A 15,182-nucleotide genomic window follows, 5' to 3' on the forward strand; every position below is an offset into this window, starting at 1 on the left:
CAAATTGGGGTCAGAAAATATGGGAAACTAAAATAAAAATAAAATTATAACATTGAAAAGTTATTTAAATATGGAGAAATGAAAAAGCATGGTACCTTGAATTGGTAGAATATCTTACTGGGAAGAGTTGTGGGCAGCCAATGAGATGCATCACAGCCAATATACAAAACACATAATCCAAAGAGCTAATTCATAATCATGAATCTGAATCATAGGGGCGCCATATCATAGTCTATGAACCAGTAATAATAATAATTTTTTTTTGAGAAGAACAATCTCCGTTGTTTTTTAAGTCTACCAATCTTGATAATAATTACGGAAAACCAATACTCCCTCTGTTTCAAAATGAGTGTCGTTTTAGGTGTTTACACACATATTAAGAAATACAATGATTAAAAGAAAGAGAATGATTATTTTACCAAATTATCCTTATTAACTATTGGTTAGTTTTAAAAGTAATACTTTGGAAGTAGTGTGCAGAGTATTAATTGGAGGGTACAATTGAAAAGAAAAAGTTGTTATTGCATTGGAAACTGAAAGTGACATTCATTTTGAAACAATTTTTTTTGGCTAAAGCGACACTCATTTTGAAACGGAGGGAGTACTAATTATTAATCATCGTAACTCTTAATATATAGGTTTTACAAATTTTCTCTTATAGAAAATCATGAAACATTAGATAAACATTAATTTTAAATGATAGTAAAAGTCTTTTGAAGATATGATAAAAAAAATTGAAAAAATTTCTTAATAATAAATATAACAATCTCGATACTTTATTTAGTTAGGCATCTAAAAAATGTATTTTGTTCCAAATCGTATATCAGTTCTCTAACAATTTTATTGAGAGAATGCAAGTTTAGAGGATAATTCAATTATTTTTAATGTAAATTTAATTGTTTGGATAATAAATTTGAAAGCTTTCCATTGAAGGATTTTCTGAAGTATCTTGTCAAATCTAAATTTGGAGAAATTCATATACTTTAAGAAGCAATTTTCCAAATTAAAAAAAAAAAATATTGAACGTGAATCTCAAAATTGGTACTTATATGTTATAAAAATTTATACAAAAATCCCTATTGCTTTTTCGAATATGGCAATCGGTACTTATATTTTTTTTAAATTTGAAAATTATTCTCCATAAACTATAAAAGAAATTGAATTTTTTTTTTGAACAAACTAAAATGATATATTATAAACAACAGTGGATCACCCAGCACAAGGTGTGCAAAGGGAAACCCACCCAAAAGTATATACACAAATTAGGTGCTAACAAAACATAGGCACCTGTCGAAACAGAAAAAAATAACTACAAATGAGCACCCATACAAGGGATTGGATGCCTCCACCAATCATGATAACTATAATTAAATGTTGTTTGATTTGCTTTCAGCCATAAAAAAGAATTGAGTTTCACTTTCTCGAGCAAACCATCCGTAGAAAAAACCGCATTTTGGAAAATACAGTTGTTCCTCGCCTTCCATAAAACTCAAACAGTAGCAAACCAAATAATTCTAAGAAAAACATGGGTAATTCTAGGTAATCCTGCCATATTAGTGAACTGTTTATAATAATGTCGAAGATCAGCATGCATCACCGAATAGATACCAAGCCAGTGCCAAACCTGGTACCAAATAGAACTAAAAAAAAAATGCAATCCACAAACAAATGATTCGCTGTTTCCGGATGTCCGCACCCTGAAACACAAGTCACGTTCTCTGGAGAAATCACGTGCATATGCAACAAGTTGTCTTTGGTAGGTAGACGGTTCCGAAAGAGGCGCCGCGCAAACATAGACACCTTAGAAGAAATCTGTTTGTGCCAAACATCTACAACAAGACTTCTATCCAACGGTTCGCCTATGGTGGTTAAAAGTCTGTAAGCACCTTTTACATTATAGCCTCTAGTAGGGTCTGGTAACCAACTCCATCTATCAGTAACATCATCCTGCAAAACAGTGTTATAAAGTAAAACTATACACTCCCTCAAACTCTCATCCTCCCACGCCAACAGACGGTGACGCCACACCCACGCCTCTCCCCCATCTCCCCACCCCTTCCTCCACATCTCTTCCACCCTACACTCCTTGTTCACCGCCAACTCAAACAGACGGGGGAATTTTATTTTTAAAGAAATTGAAAATTTCTCCATGAAGTATTTGAATGTATCCAAATTTAGATATCCCCAAAATTGATTTTTTTTTTAATTTTTTTTGCAAATTAGTCTCCATAAATTTTCAAAAATAATGGAAATTGCTCCGTAATTTTTTAAACTTTTAATATTGAATAATATAATTTTTCTATCTATTTTTTTTTTTTAGAAATAAATGGAATTGAAATGGTTAAATTCTAATTTCTCCAGAAATTCTAATTATTCCTTCCAAAACACACTTTTTTGGGATTCCAAAACGCATTCTTATGCGAGTTTCAATTTAACGTTGAACTCTCGGGGAAAAAAGCATTATAATAGGCTTTAGTTGTTGTTAGTAAAAGCACATAATATATGTTACATTAATTTTAAATAAAATCATCAACATTACATTTAAATAGATACAGTGATACTTGCCTTAGAATTTTTGCTTTACAAAAAATAACATAATGTTGGCCTTAGTTTTTGTATCTGAAGTTGTTAGTCTTATTTTAATCTCTCTATAATATTCAAGAATTGTTTTTTTTTTATGGGAATATTCAAGAATTGTTAAAAATCTTTGTAAAAAGTGCAAAATTTTGCGAGGGCTCTACAAAATTATGTATTTGGTTTTCTTCCTTCTTATAAGGCTGGTTTTCATCCCGTTAAAACCTTTAAATCACTAGTACTACTTTTTTGAGAATTTTTTTGTTTGACGCCTTAGTTCTTTAATTATTTTTAGAATAGCTAAATGGAATTTATCTTGGCTCTCATTTATTTTTTCAAGTAACTGCATGCTTTTTTTTTTTAGCAAAGGCAAAGTTAAGTCATTTCATTCAAAATTAATGGGTACAAAGTAGTTGGCACAATATTAAAAATATGGGGGCTAGAGTTAGATAAGGAAGCTCTAGCGATACTATGAGCAACCTTATTTGCTTGCCTCCTTATATACGACACTACAAAGTCGGTTCTATTAATTAAGAGACTTTTACATTGAGATATGAGATCACCAAATTCATTTTGAGGAATGTTGGTGGTGCCAAGAGCATCAGATATAGCTTTGCAGTCAGTTTCGAACCAAACAGCTTGCATTCCGTTTGATATGGCCACTTTGATAGCTTCCAATAAGCCTATGGTTTCGGCTTCTAGAATAGTGGTGGAGGAGTAATAATAATCTGATTTGCCAAGCATAAATAGTCCGGAAGAGTCTCTAAAGCACATACCGTACCCCTTAATAGAATCATTGTTGAAAGAAGCCGCGTCCACATTACATTTTATAATGCCCACCGGTGGTTTGCTCCATTTGGGAGGGTGTTCCGCATTGTGTGCCTGTGACTTTGCTCTTTGCATGCAACTCCATTCGTTGAGGGTGTCCTTTGCTCGGGTGACGATGAAGGATGAGGTGTGATCTATGGCTTCCCAAAGTTTAGAGTTGCGGTTTTTCCACAAGCTCCATAAAACCATCGCTGCCAAGGATTGTTGATGCGAAGACAACCTGTTCAACAAATCAAAAAGCATAGTGGTAAAATTATCAGCAGTAGGGAGCAGTTCCTGGATAATGTTGTGGATGCCAATTTGTTCCCAGCAATTTACTGCCTTTGAGCACACAAAGAAGACATGCATATGTGTTTCCGCCAATAGGTCACAACATACACAAGATTCTTCGCAAGGGATGCCTCGGGTGAGAAGGTTTACTCTAGTAGGCAAGCATTGGTGAGCCAATCCCCACATAAAAAAGCGAATCCGGGGTGGAATTTTGATGTTCTAAATAGAATTCCAGCATACATTGTTCTGAACAGGGGCAGCAGCAAGTAATAAATCTGAACATGTACGGTATGCAGATTTGACAGAATAAGCTCCGTCCACCGTTGCCTTCCAGACCCGGACATCAGTTCCTGTGCGAGCAAACAACGGAATTGATAAAATGGCAGCAGCATCTGTGGCGTTAAAAAGCGAGTGCACAAGAGTATTATTCCAAGAATTCAGACCGGGATTCAACAAAGCATTAACCGAAAGGTCTTCATAGTGAGGGGGTGGTGGTGTAGATGGTTTGAGTGAAGGGAGGTTGCGGATCCACGGCATGCTCCACACATTAATATTAGATCCATCTCCAATCTTCCATCTATAGCCCAATGAAAGTAAGGATTGAGTACTCCATAGACTCCTCCAAGTATAGCTTGGATTATGGCCAAGATTTGCATCCAAGAAATCCCTTCGTGGGAAATATTTAGCTTTGAGAACCCGAGTGAGTAAGGAGGTGGAGTCGGATAAGAGTTTCCAACCTTGCTTGTCGAGCATAGATAGATTGAAAGCTTCTAAGTTTCGGAAGCCGAGTCCGCCTAGGCTTCTGTGAAGTGTGAGTCTATCCCACCGCATCCAATTGATACCGCGACGACCATTCTTTTTTGACCCCCAATAAAAAGAATTTATAATCCTCTCAATTTCATCACAAAGGGAAGTAGGAATGAGAAATGCTCCCATACAGTAAGAAGGTATAGCTTGAGCAACAGATTTGATCAAGATTTCTTTGCCGGCACGAGATAAGGATCGGGCACTCCAAGATTGACATTTTTTCCATATTCGATCCTTTAAATAAGAGAAGATGGCCTTCTTACTACGACCTACCATGGATGGTAATCCCAAGTATTTACTGCTGCCAATATTATTATGGACACCAAGAGTGGCGGTAATGTTGGAAATGATGTCTTGCGATGTATTAGCACTGAATGCTATGGCAGATTTGCTCAAATTAATCGCTTGACCTGAAGCATTTTCATAACTAGCAAGGACATCTTTAAGTTGCTGAGCTTCCTCAATAGTTGCTTTACAGAATAGAAAACTATCATCAGCAAAAAGGAGATGACTTATGGGCGGAGCTGTACGACAAATTCGGGCACCATGGAGTTTACCTCACAGCTCATGATTCTTTATAATGGCGGACAATCCTTCAGCGCAAATAATGTATAAGTATGGGGAGAGAGGACAACCCTGTCTAAGACCTCTTGCTGGAGTTATGGGACCGATGCGGTCGCCATTGAAGATGACATGGTATTCAACGTTTGAGACACACATCATCATCCATGATATCCATTGAGGGGAGAAACCTAACTTGCATAATATGGCTTGTAAGTAAGACCAGCTGACGCTGTCAAAAGCTTTTGAGATATCGAGTTTTAGAGCCACTTCACCTATCTTTCCTTTATGCTTACATTTCATGTAGTGGAGAATCTCAAAACCAGTGAGAGCGTTGTCTATGATGGAACGGGAGGGGACAAAAGCAGCTTGCTCCAAGGAAATCCATTTGCTTATCAGCGGTCGAAGACGATTGGCCAGAACCTTTGATATTATTTTGTATAAGACATTGCATAGAGAAATAGGGCGAAGGTCCTTCATAGATTCTGGGTTATCTCCCTTTGGCGCAAGAACAATATGTGTTGCATTCAGCTCGGGGGGAAAGGTGCCAGAGGTGAGCCATGAGGTAGCAACAGTAAATAATTCTCCTCCTATTTCCTTCCAAAATCGATGGTAGAAGGCAGGATTCAAGCCGTCTGGTCCCGGGGATTTATCGGGATGCATACTGAATATTGCGTCATGAAATTCTTGCTCAGTGAAAGGCTGCGTGAGAGTGTTATTATCATCGGAGGAAACCTTGTTCTGAATGCAAGAGATGATATCCTGATAGTCACCTTGCTTTGCTGCAATATAACTGCATGCTAATATAACATTGTTTACAATATTTGGTGTCACCTATGATTATGTTACTTTGTGCGAGACATAGAAATTTAATGGACGTCATAAGGGCAGAAAAATTAATTAAAATTAAACAACAAATTTTTTGAGAAAGAAAAACACGTTTGAAGAAGATTAAAGGCTTAATTACACTTTTGGCACCCTAAGTTTCCTAAAGTTGTGATTTTGGCCCCCTAAAAAAAACAACTCTTTTCAAGCCCCCTAAGTTTACTTTCTGTTGCAATTTTAGTCCCTCGTGACAATTTTAGCCCCCTAAGTTTACTTTTTGACTCGAAATTAGGGGGTCTGAAAAGTAAATTTAGGGGGCTAAAATTGCAACAAAAAGTAAACTTAGGGGGCTAGAAAAGAGTTGTTTTTTTTAGAGGGCCAAAATCATAACTTTGGAAAACTTAGGGGGTTAAAAGTGTAAATAAGCCAAGATTAAAACATTGAGTGCCACAAACAATATGGAAAATGATTCAGTAATCTAAAAATTACGGAGACGAACAGGACACTACGAAAGTTAATAAAGATGATCTTAATTTTGTTAAAAAAACAAAAAAGATCTTTAATGATAAATAAAAAGAGACAAAAATAAAGGGGTGTTGCGAGAATCGAACTCACGACCTCTCGCACCCGAAGCGAGAATCATACCACTAGACCAAACACCCTTGTGTGTTTATCGTTTTACTGAAAAGAAATACATTTTATACAAATAATCTCACACTTTTAATTTAATCAAATTTTAGTTCCAGTTTCATTTCACAATCCAAAACAGAGATGACGGCATCATCATCAGTATCCTCTCACCTCCTCTTCGTTCTCCGTTCACAACCGCCGTTACCGTCACCGTCATCTTCCTCTTTCATTTCATTTCTCAAACCTCTCTTTATTCCTTCTTCCAATATTACCCTTCGAAAATTTCACCCTCACCCATCCCTTCCAAAAACCCGTTCACCATATTTCTTATCCACACCCCCTTTTTCTTCCCGCGCTTTTTCCTACATCCCTCCTCTTTCTTCCTTCGTTGAAGGTTCAACTTCAAAATCCATAGAAGAAGACGAAATTGAAGATGAATATGATGAAGAAAGAGATGAATTTGAAAGTGAAAGAGAGAATTATGAAGATACCAAAGTGATGGTGGATGAGAGTGAAACTACATCGTCGCCATTGGTGACAAAGAGAGAAGAGAGATTGAAACTGGAAGTGCCGAGTATGAGTGTGAAGGAAAGGAAAGAACTTGGGTCTTATGCACATAGTTTGGGGAAAAAGCTTAGCACACAATTGGTGGGTAAGTCTGGTGTTACACCCAATCTTATTACTGCTTTCAGTGATAACCTTGAAGCTAATGAACTTCTTAAGGTAATGGTTATTTATGTTTTTTATTTGGGAATTTGTGTTCTGAAAAATGTCTTTGTTTTCGGTTTGGTCTGTGTTATTGTTTGATATATTTTGGTAATACATGGGAAGAGGAATTTGAGGTGGTAGGTGTATGTGTTTTTTAAGGTTACTGTTTCATATTATTTTCATTTGCTTAAAATTCTAACGTGTTATTGTTTTCATGTGGTAGTTTTTCTCCTTATGTTTAGCATCTGTAATTGTCGCATTGCATCGTAGTAGCTATGAGTTTGTCATTGATGTTAATTATTGGTACTTAATTAGACATTCAAATTTGTTGAATAATAAAGTGAATGCAAATTCATTAGGCAATGCCAGAGTTGTCAATTGTGGATAGTAGAAAATAGCAGATTGTTTCAATTCGGCTATGCAATAGTGCTATAGCGCCACTGTAACCACTGGTTGACAATAATTTTGTACTAAATAGTGTATCGCAGAAAAATAGCAGTTTGTCCAAATTCCGATTTGCTACGGTGGTCTGGCGCCACTATAGATGGTATTTAACAACATTGGGCAATACAAATAAATGGCCTTGGGGGTGTTTTGTTGGATTTAGCAAGAGTATATTTAGGAACTAGTGGATGTCTCTATGTAACACCGACACTTTAGATTGAAAGGGTGTCCGATGTCCAACATGACACTTGAAGTTATATTGCACTGACTTCCATTTTCCTAAATTATTCTCAGTATCTATGCCTTGTTTGATGATTGCGTATGTGTCAATGTTTCGTGTGTCCAGACTTGATGTATGTAAAACGATTGTTTGAGTTGGTTTGGTGCAATAGTCTTTGCAGTCTTGGTGCTTTTTGATGGTTGGTTACCATTGTCACGCAGCTGCTGCAAAGTGGCTAAAACTAACTACTACATGCAATCTTATTCTAGTGTGGAAGTGGCATTGCATGCAAAGCATGGATATACTGTGTTTGACAACTTTCCTTTGGCCACTGGTTTGACTGTCACTGGAATGATTTTCATGAACTTAAGTGTTGCACCTAAAATGGTCTATATATTGATTAGCTGGGTGATTGTATTTGAGTTGCTTTGCTTTGCTTTGCATTCTTAGAGATTGAAATGCGTGATTCAATTATGTCTCGGGGGACTTTAGCTTGAATACTCCAGAGTGTATTTTTTCTGGCATTTATAATCATCTTTATTTGAAGGAGGTGTATGTCGATGTAAACTTGTTTTACACTGACAATTAGTAAAAACTCATTACTTTGCCAATTGATAAGAGTGAACTAAACAAAGCAATATACTTTCATTGGATGTTACTGTAAAACTGTTCTACACTGACCATACATATCCTTTTCATCGTGTGTTTTCTCTTTGCCTCCTAATCATTAAAATGCACAAGTGTGACCTTGTTCACAATCTTTGCATCTTATTAATTTGTACTTGCAATTTGGATGGCATTTACAGATTAAAATACACGGGAGTTGTCCAGGTGAGTTAGAAGATGTTGTGAAGCAGTTGGAAGAAGCAACTGGTTCAGTGACCGTTGGCCAGATTGGTCGAACCCTTATTTTATACAGGCCTAGTCTCTCCAAATTGAAGGTAGAAGAAAAGAAGAAACAAGTTCGGAAACTTTTTCTGGAAAAACAAAATAAACGAAGACTACTAATAAACAGGGTAGGTTATGGACTATATCTTTTTAAACCTCGAATTATTTTGATCTCTTCCTATGCTTCACTAATGTTCTTGTGAAACTGCAGAGTAGGGAACAAGAACCCAAATCATCACGGCGGGGTTCGCCATGGAAAGCGAGAGGAAATAGGTCATAAACACGTAGTTTCGTCGAAGGATTGTTGTGGTGCATAGCCTGAACAAGAATGAGACTCTTTTATGCGTACATACCGATACCCAAGGACTGGACATTGTACTGGCAGATGAGAATTCCGGGATTGTCGATTTCTGGATCAAGGAACACTTGTATGAGGTTGTGGAATGTGCTTTGTGACCAGAGCTAGAGGATGAAGTCTTAAATTGAGTTTGGTTTATTCTGTGGAATAATCATCAAATCAGTAGATTCTATTGCGATGAACAAATTGCATTTTGTTATTACTTGATCTGAAAAATTATTAAATTGCAATTTTTTCATGGAGAATGTTGCTTCCATTTGGAGAAAAATAGTAGCAGAAACTCTTGATTGATATTGATATAATCAGATAAACTAGAATTACAGGAATTATCTTCTACTGACATTGGTTACCAAGGGATTTAAAGAAAATGATAAACAATTTTTTGACAAGTACTGGTATGCTACAATCAATGTGATTGTGTTGTTCAGTTCACAAATATCATTTCACATCTCATATCATCCAAGGATTATACCAATTAAGCTCACACAAATAAAAACAAATCAATTGAGTGTCAACACACAAGTAGCCACATCATCAACTTAACTTGAATTAAATGTTTGTTAGTTTACCTTTTTCTTTTAAAAACCAAATTAGGAGGGGATCAATACTATTGGGCAACAACTTTTTATAAGGTGCTGTGCCAAACCAACAGCCTATTCAAAATTTACATGTAGTCCAGTACCAGTGAAAAGATAGACACGTTAACCACTTTTTTACTTAGCTTAATTGTGTTAGAAAATTGCTGTTCACACATTAGAGAAGGCTGGGACACACATGTAAAATACGCTTTTGCCCCTCGGCAGTTAACTGCCGAGGAATTTGAAATCCGGCTGCAGTTAACTGCCGAGGAATTCCTCGGTAGTTAACTGCCGAGAAAAACTGTTTCATCAGATGAAACAGTCACCTGCTCCCCCTACACACTATTTTCATCATCTTCCATAAAACTTCTTTCAATCCACCCAAATCCAACATTTTTTTTCAATGAAATCTTGCTCAAAAATGATTCAAGCATCAAGCATAGGATGTATCAACACACTTTTGACGTAAAAAAACAGGTATTGAGCATTTTAATCGGTTTATTTTTTTATTATGCAATGGGTTTCTACGTCAGTTACGTAGAACCCTGTTATGGGGAATCTCGGTAGCTTACTGCCGAGGAAAACCTCGGTAGTTTAGTACCGAGGAAAACCTCGGTAGTTAAGTACCGAGGATTACATAGGCAAAAATTCTGGAGCGAAAAAATGGCAGCTACTGCCATTTTTTCAAATTTTTTTTTCTTTGATTTTTTTTTTGTTTTTTTTGTTTTAGTTCATTATGGCATTGATGCTTATGCATTAGTTAGTTGTTAATTCATATTTATGTGTTGTTTAATTATAGTAATGACCGAGAACGCGGAAGATGTTTCGGGAGAGACAAAACGTAATTTTGTCCAAATTTCCGGAGATGTCAAGCCGCCTAAGGTTGAAGTCAAACCAAGCATTGAACAAGCTTCTAAATATGTTAGCCCCGGTGTCGTCCCACTTCAAGCCCACGAAGTGGACACGGCTAGGTTTTTTTCTGACGACATTAAGTTTCAAGATAGAGAAGAATTGCTTGGGTGGGTACGGTGTCAAGCAAATAAGGCGGGATTTACAATTGTTACACAAAGATCAAGCTTGATCCATCCAATATTGCGCCTAGTGTGTGAAAGGAGTGGAGCTCACAAAGTGCCTAAAAAAAAACCAAAGCATGCGACAACGGGCTCAAGAAAATGCCGGTGCTTGTTCATGATTAGTGGATATCAAAGTACGCAAACAAAGGAATGGGGATTGAACATTCTTAATGGAGTTCACAACCATGCGATGGAGCCGGCTTTAGAAGGACACATTCTTGCCGGTAGATTAAAGGAGGATGACAAGAAGATTGTACATGACTTGACCAAGAGCAAGATGCTTCCAAGAAATATTTTGATACACTTGAAGAACAAAAGACCACATTGCATGACAAATGTGAAGCAAGTGTACAATGAACGTCAAAAAATATGGAAGACAAATAGAGGTGACAAGAAGCCGTTGCAATATCTAATCTCGAAGTTGGAGGAGCACAACTATACTTATTACTCAAGAACACATGGTGAAAGTAATACAATCGAAGATATCTTTTGGGCTCATCCAACATCCGTTAAGTTGTTTAACAATTTTCCAACGGTTTTGGTTATGGACTCCACCTACAAAACCAACTTGTATAAGATGCCAATGTTTGAGGTAGTTGGGGTAACTTCGACCGATTTGACATATTCGGTTGGGTTTGGATTCTTGATGCATGAGAAAGAGGAAAACTTTGTTTGGGTTTTAAAAATGTTGCGTAAACTTCTTACTTCAAAGATGAATATGCCTAAGGTGATTGTTACCGACAGAGATGGGTCTTTGATGAAAGCGGTTGGAATTGTTTTCCCGGAAAGTTATGGTATGAATTGTTACTTTCATGTGCAAGCAAATGTTAAACAAAGGTGCGTCTTAGATTGTAAATATCCTATGGGAAAAAAGGATGGGAAAGAGGTGAGTAATCGCGATGTTGTCAAGAAGATCATGAGGGCATGGAAAGATATGGTTGAATCGTCCACTCAAGAGTTATATGCAAATGCATTAGTGGAGTTCCAAGATGCTTGTAGTGATTTCCCACCTTTCCTAGCCTATGCCATGACCACCTTGAATGAAGTGAAGGAGAAAATAGTGAGGGTATGGACAGACCGTGTGTTGCATCTTGGTTGTAGATCCACCAATAGGGTAGAATCGGCTCATGCTTTGGTGAAGAAATATTTAGACAATAGTGTGGGTGATTTGGGTACTTGTTGGGAGAAAATACATAACATGTTGTTGCTTCAACACACTGCGGAGTGGCACAATCACAAGAAACAAGATGCGGTGACTTGGGAAGATGAGTATTTGGATCAACATGAGTTGTTCCGAAAGCTCATGGCTATTGAAAGTGGAAACAAACCGCCGAAACCACAAAAGGAATCAAACAAAGCGGTGCCTATTTTGTTGGACACTCCCGAAAAACCAAAGCAACAATTTGAAGTTATTGCGGAAGATGAGGAAGATTTTATGTCACTTGATCTTCTCCAATCACTTGGCAATTAACTAGGGATTTTTTTGTCGGTGTTAGTCCTTTTTTTTGGTAGAAATTACACCGACGTATATTTTGGGGTCAAAATTGTAATGCCAATTTTTTGTGGCCAATATATAAGTAACATTATGTAAATGATATTGATATATATGATAATATGACTTTTATTGACTTGAAACTAGTGCAATACTTATTTATAGCTTATTAATGTTTACGCATTTGATTTATTCGTTATTACATTCCATTTAATTTTGTTCTAATCTATGATTATTTTGTTAAAGCTTTTGTCAAGTGAAACATGTCAGAGGTTGCAAGAATTGAAGGTCGTGTTAGGTATTGCGCGTTTAAAAAGACGGTTAAGGTTATGATAACACCGACGGACTCTATTGATGATTTGAAGACACAACTTAACACTTATTTTGAGCATCTTGGTGAAAATCAATATACACGTCACTTGTCTGCTCTAATGCCAATGATAGACCTAGGAGAAGATAGAGATGAATTCGCATGGAAAACGGCAAGCTATATGCCTTGGCTTATTAAAGACGATAGCGACGTCGGATTTATGTTTAGGAATATGGTGGAAAATAATGTATTATATATATATGTTCGTTCCATATGCAATTGTAATGAATGTAAGTAGGGATTTAATTTAATGATGTGTAATGACCTGTAATGTGTTGTTTGATTATGGACACTATGTTCCGTTTTGATGAATTTCAAACTTTTGTGTGGTTTGAACCAAATGTCGGTTTGATTTAATTATGGACATATGTAAAAGATATTGTATTTTTCTTGTTTATGACCGAGTTTCATTGTTGTATAATTTGAATTGCATATGGAAATGCTCTGGTAAAATTACAGGTAAAAACTGGCCGAAAAATGGCTTGGAAATGCTTAGCATTAATGCAGAACCTGCTGTCTGCATAAATGCTTTCCTCGGCAGTTAACTACCGAGGAATTCTTCGGCAGTTAACTGCAGCCGGATTTCAAATTCCTCGGCAGTTAACTGCCGAGGGGGCAAAAGCGTATTTTACATGTGTGTCCCAGCCTTCTCTAATGTGTGAACAGCAATTTTCATTGTGTTATATATTTTGTCACATATATTTATAGATTTTTTGGCACATACTACAATCACATAATTTTGACAAATAATAGCTCAGTTGTAGGACAATGCTAGACATGGCAACAATAGCCGTCGCCATGGGTACCCGCCCAAATCAACCCCGATTTGACGAGTTTTTCCCGCTTTGACTGGGTTTGGGTATGAGTTTGGGTTTTCTCCGATTTTAAAACACGGGTATGGGACGGGTAACGGGGTTATATGTACCCACCCCGAACCCATACCCGTCCCAAATGTAAAAAATTATTTTTTTACCCCTTTTTATATAAATAGAAACACAATCCTAGATCATGTTATGTTATTTGGTTTAATAATTCCCATGTTATAAAAATTGCCTTTGATTTTTAAAGGAGCAACCAAATCATTATGTTAAGGAAATGTTAAAGGGAACATAATGCTTTACAAAATTGCCATTGGGGTTGGAAAAAAAAACTTTTTTTTATTAAAAAATAATTCACTGCGGGTACGGGGATGGGGATGGGATCCCCGAACCCGTCGGGGACGGGGATGAGGTTCGATTTCTCATCCCTGTTGGGTATAGGTAGGGTAACGAGTAAGTATATGAGAATAGGGTATGGGGATGGGGAAGGTAAAACCTATCCCCACCCCGCCCCATTGCCATGCCTAGACAATGCATTATTATATGCAGGGGCCGGGGTTCGAACCTCGGACACCCCACTTATTCACCTTATAAGGTGAATTCTAGCCATTAGGCTACTTGACAAAAAAAAAGATGAAAATTAGTTATCCCAATATTGTTTCTATTGCAATTGAGTTTAATTGTTTTTAATTATTAAATATTTAAATAGTATTATAGTTTGAATGAACAATATAATTGAAAGAAAATGCTATATCAATCTATTAGACTATATTTATATACATAAAGATTATAAAAAATCTGATAATTATTATACCATGTAACCGTGAGACAAAAACAAAATCTTGGGCGAATAAATAATCTGTATTGGTAAATATATTAGTTGACACAAAAGCATAAAAATAGGAAACCATCACACACACCTAAATGGGTGCTATGTACAGTAAGTCTTAGTGGCGACAAGAAATACCAGGGAAGGGGTATGGAAAATAGATACTAGTAGATTCAGATTTCATTATTATTAGTCACCTCTCGTAAAAAAAAAATTAGTAAGTGTCATCTAGCATGATTATGTTACTTTGGGTGAGACATAAGCATTTAATGGATATCACATCACATGTGATAAGGGTAGAAAAACAAAAATTAAACAACAAAAAAATTTGGCAAACAAAAACACGTTTGAAGAAAATTAAAACAATAAGGGGCACAAACAATATGGAAAAGGATTAAGTAATCTTAAAACTATTCTTCTTTTTATAAAAAAAAAAAAAAATTAGAATGAAAGAATTCAATCAAAGACAAATATGATTTTCTTAATCAAGTACACTATTAATTATAAAAGAATTTAGTGTTTCCTGCACGATTAATTCAGTTGACAGGAATATTGTATAATATATGCAAAGTTCGGGTTTGAACCCAAACACCCAACTTCTGAATCTAAGACTTATTTTTTTCTTCATAATAGACTAAATCTTTAGAGTTAGTAATCTTAAAATTATGAGTTAGTTTTATTAAAGCACCAAATTATGGAAGGAGCAAAACGGCGATTATTACGTGGGCAAAGTTAAATAATAGAAATGTTCATATCATAGGTAACCCATTGTCTTCAAGGCATCGATATATTTTTTTTAATAAAATTAGAGTGATGTTATTTGAGTATAAAAAAATTGACATTGTATTCAAACATCGTATAAAAATACACTATTACAAATTTGATGTGATTTGAGGGAGGGAGAAAGAG

General features: G+C 36.2%; 1 protein-coding gene and 1 non-coding gene across 2 annotated transcripts; one reads left to right on the forward strand and one right to left on the reverse strand.

Moving 5' to 3' along the window:
* Positions 1-6,455: 6,455 nt before the first annotated feature.
* On the reverse strand, positions 6,456-6,527 carry TRNAP-CGG (transfer RNA proline (anticodon CGG)). Its single transcript has one exon. It is a non-coding gene; the product is annotated as a tRNA-Pro (tRNA).
* Positions 6,528-6,620: 93 nt separating this feature from the next.
* On the forward strand, positions 6,621-9,439 carry LOC146931137 (uncharacterized). Its single transcript, XM_085702615.1, has 3 exons — positions 6,621-7,218; positions 8,674-8,883; positions 8,967-9,439. The coding sequence occupies exons 1-3, from the start codon at positions 6,637-6,639 to the stop codon at positions 9,033-9,035; spliced, it is 861 nt and encodes a 286-aa protein (XP_085558741.1). The 5' UTR covers positions 6,621-6,636; the 3' UTR covers positions 9,036-9,439.
* The last annotated feature ends 5,743 nt before the right edge of the window (positions 9,440-15,182 follow it).

The sequence above is a fragment of the Medicago sativa genome, chromosome 4, assembly GCF_051527215.1.
Source record: "Medicago sativa cultivar Bolivia chromosome 4, Bolivia_mono, whole genome shotgun sequence".
NCBI classification, from domain to species: domain Eukaryota; kingdom Viridiplantae; phylum Streptophyta; class Magnoliopsida; order Fabales; family Fabaceae; genus Medicago; species Medicago sativa.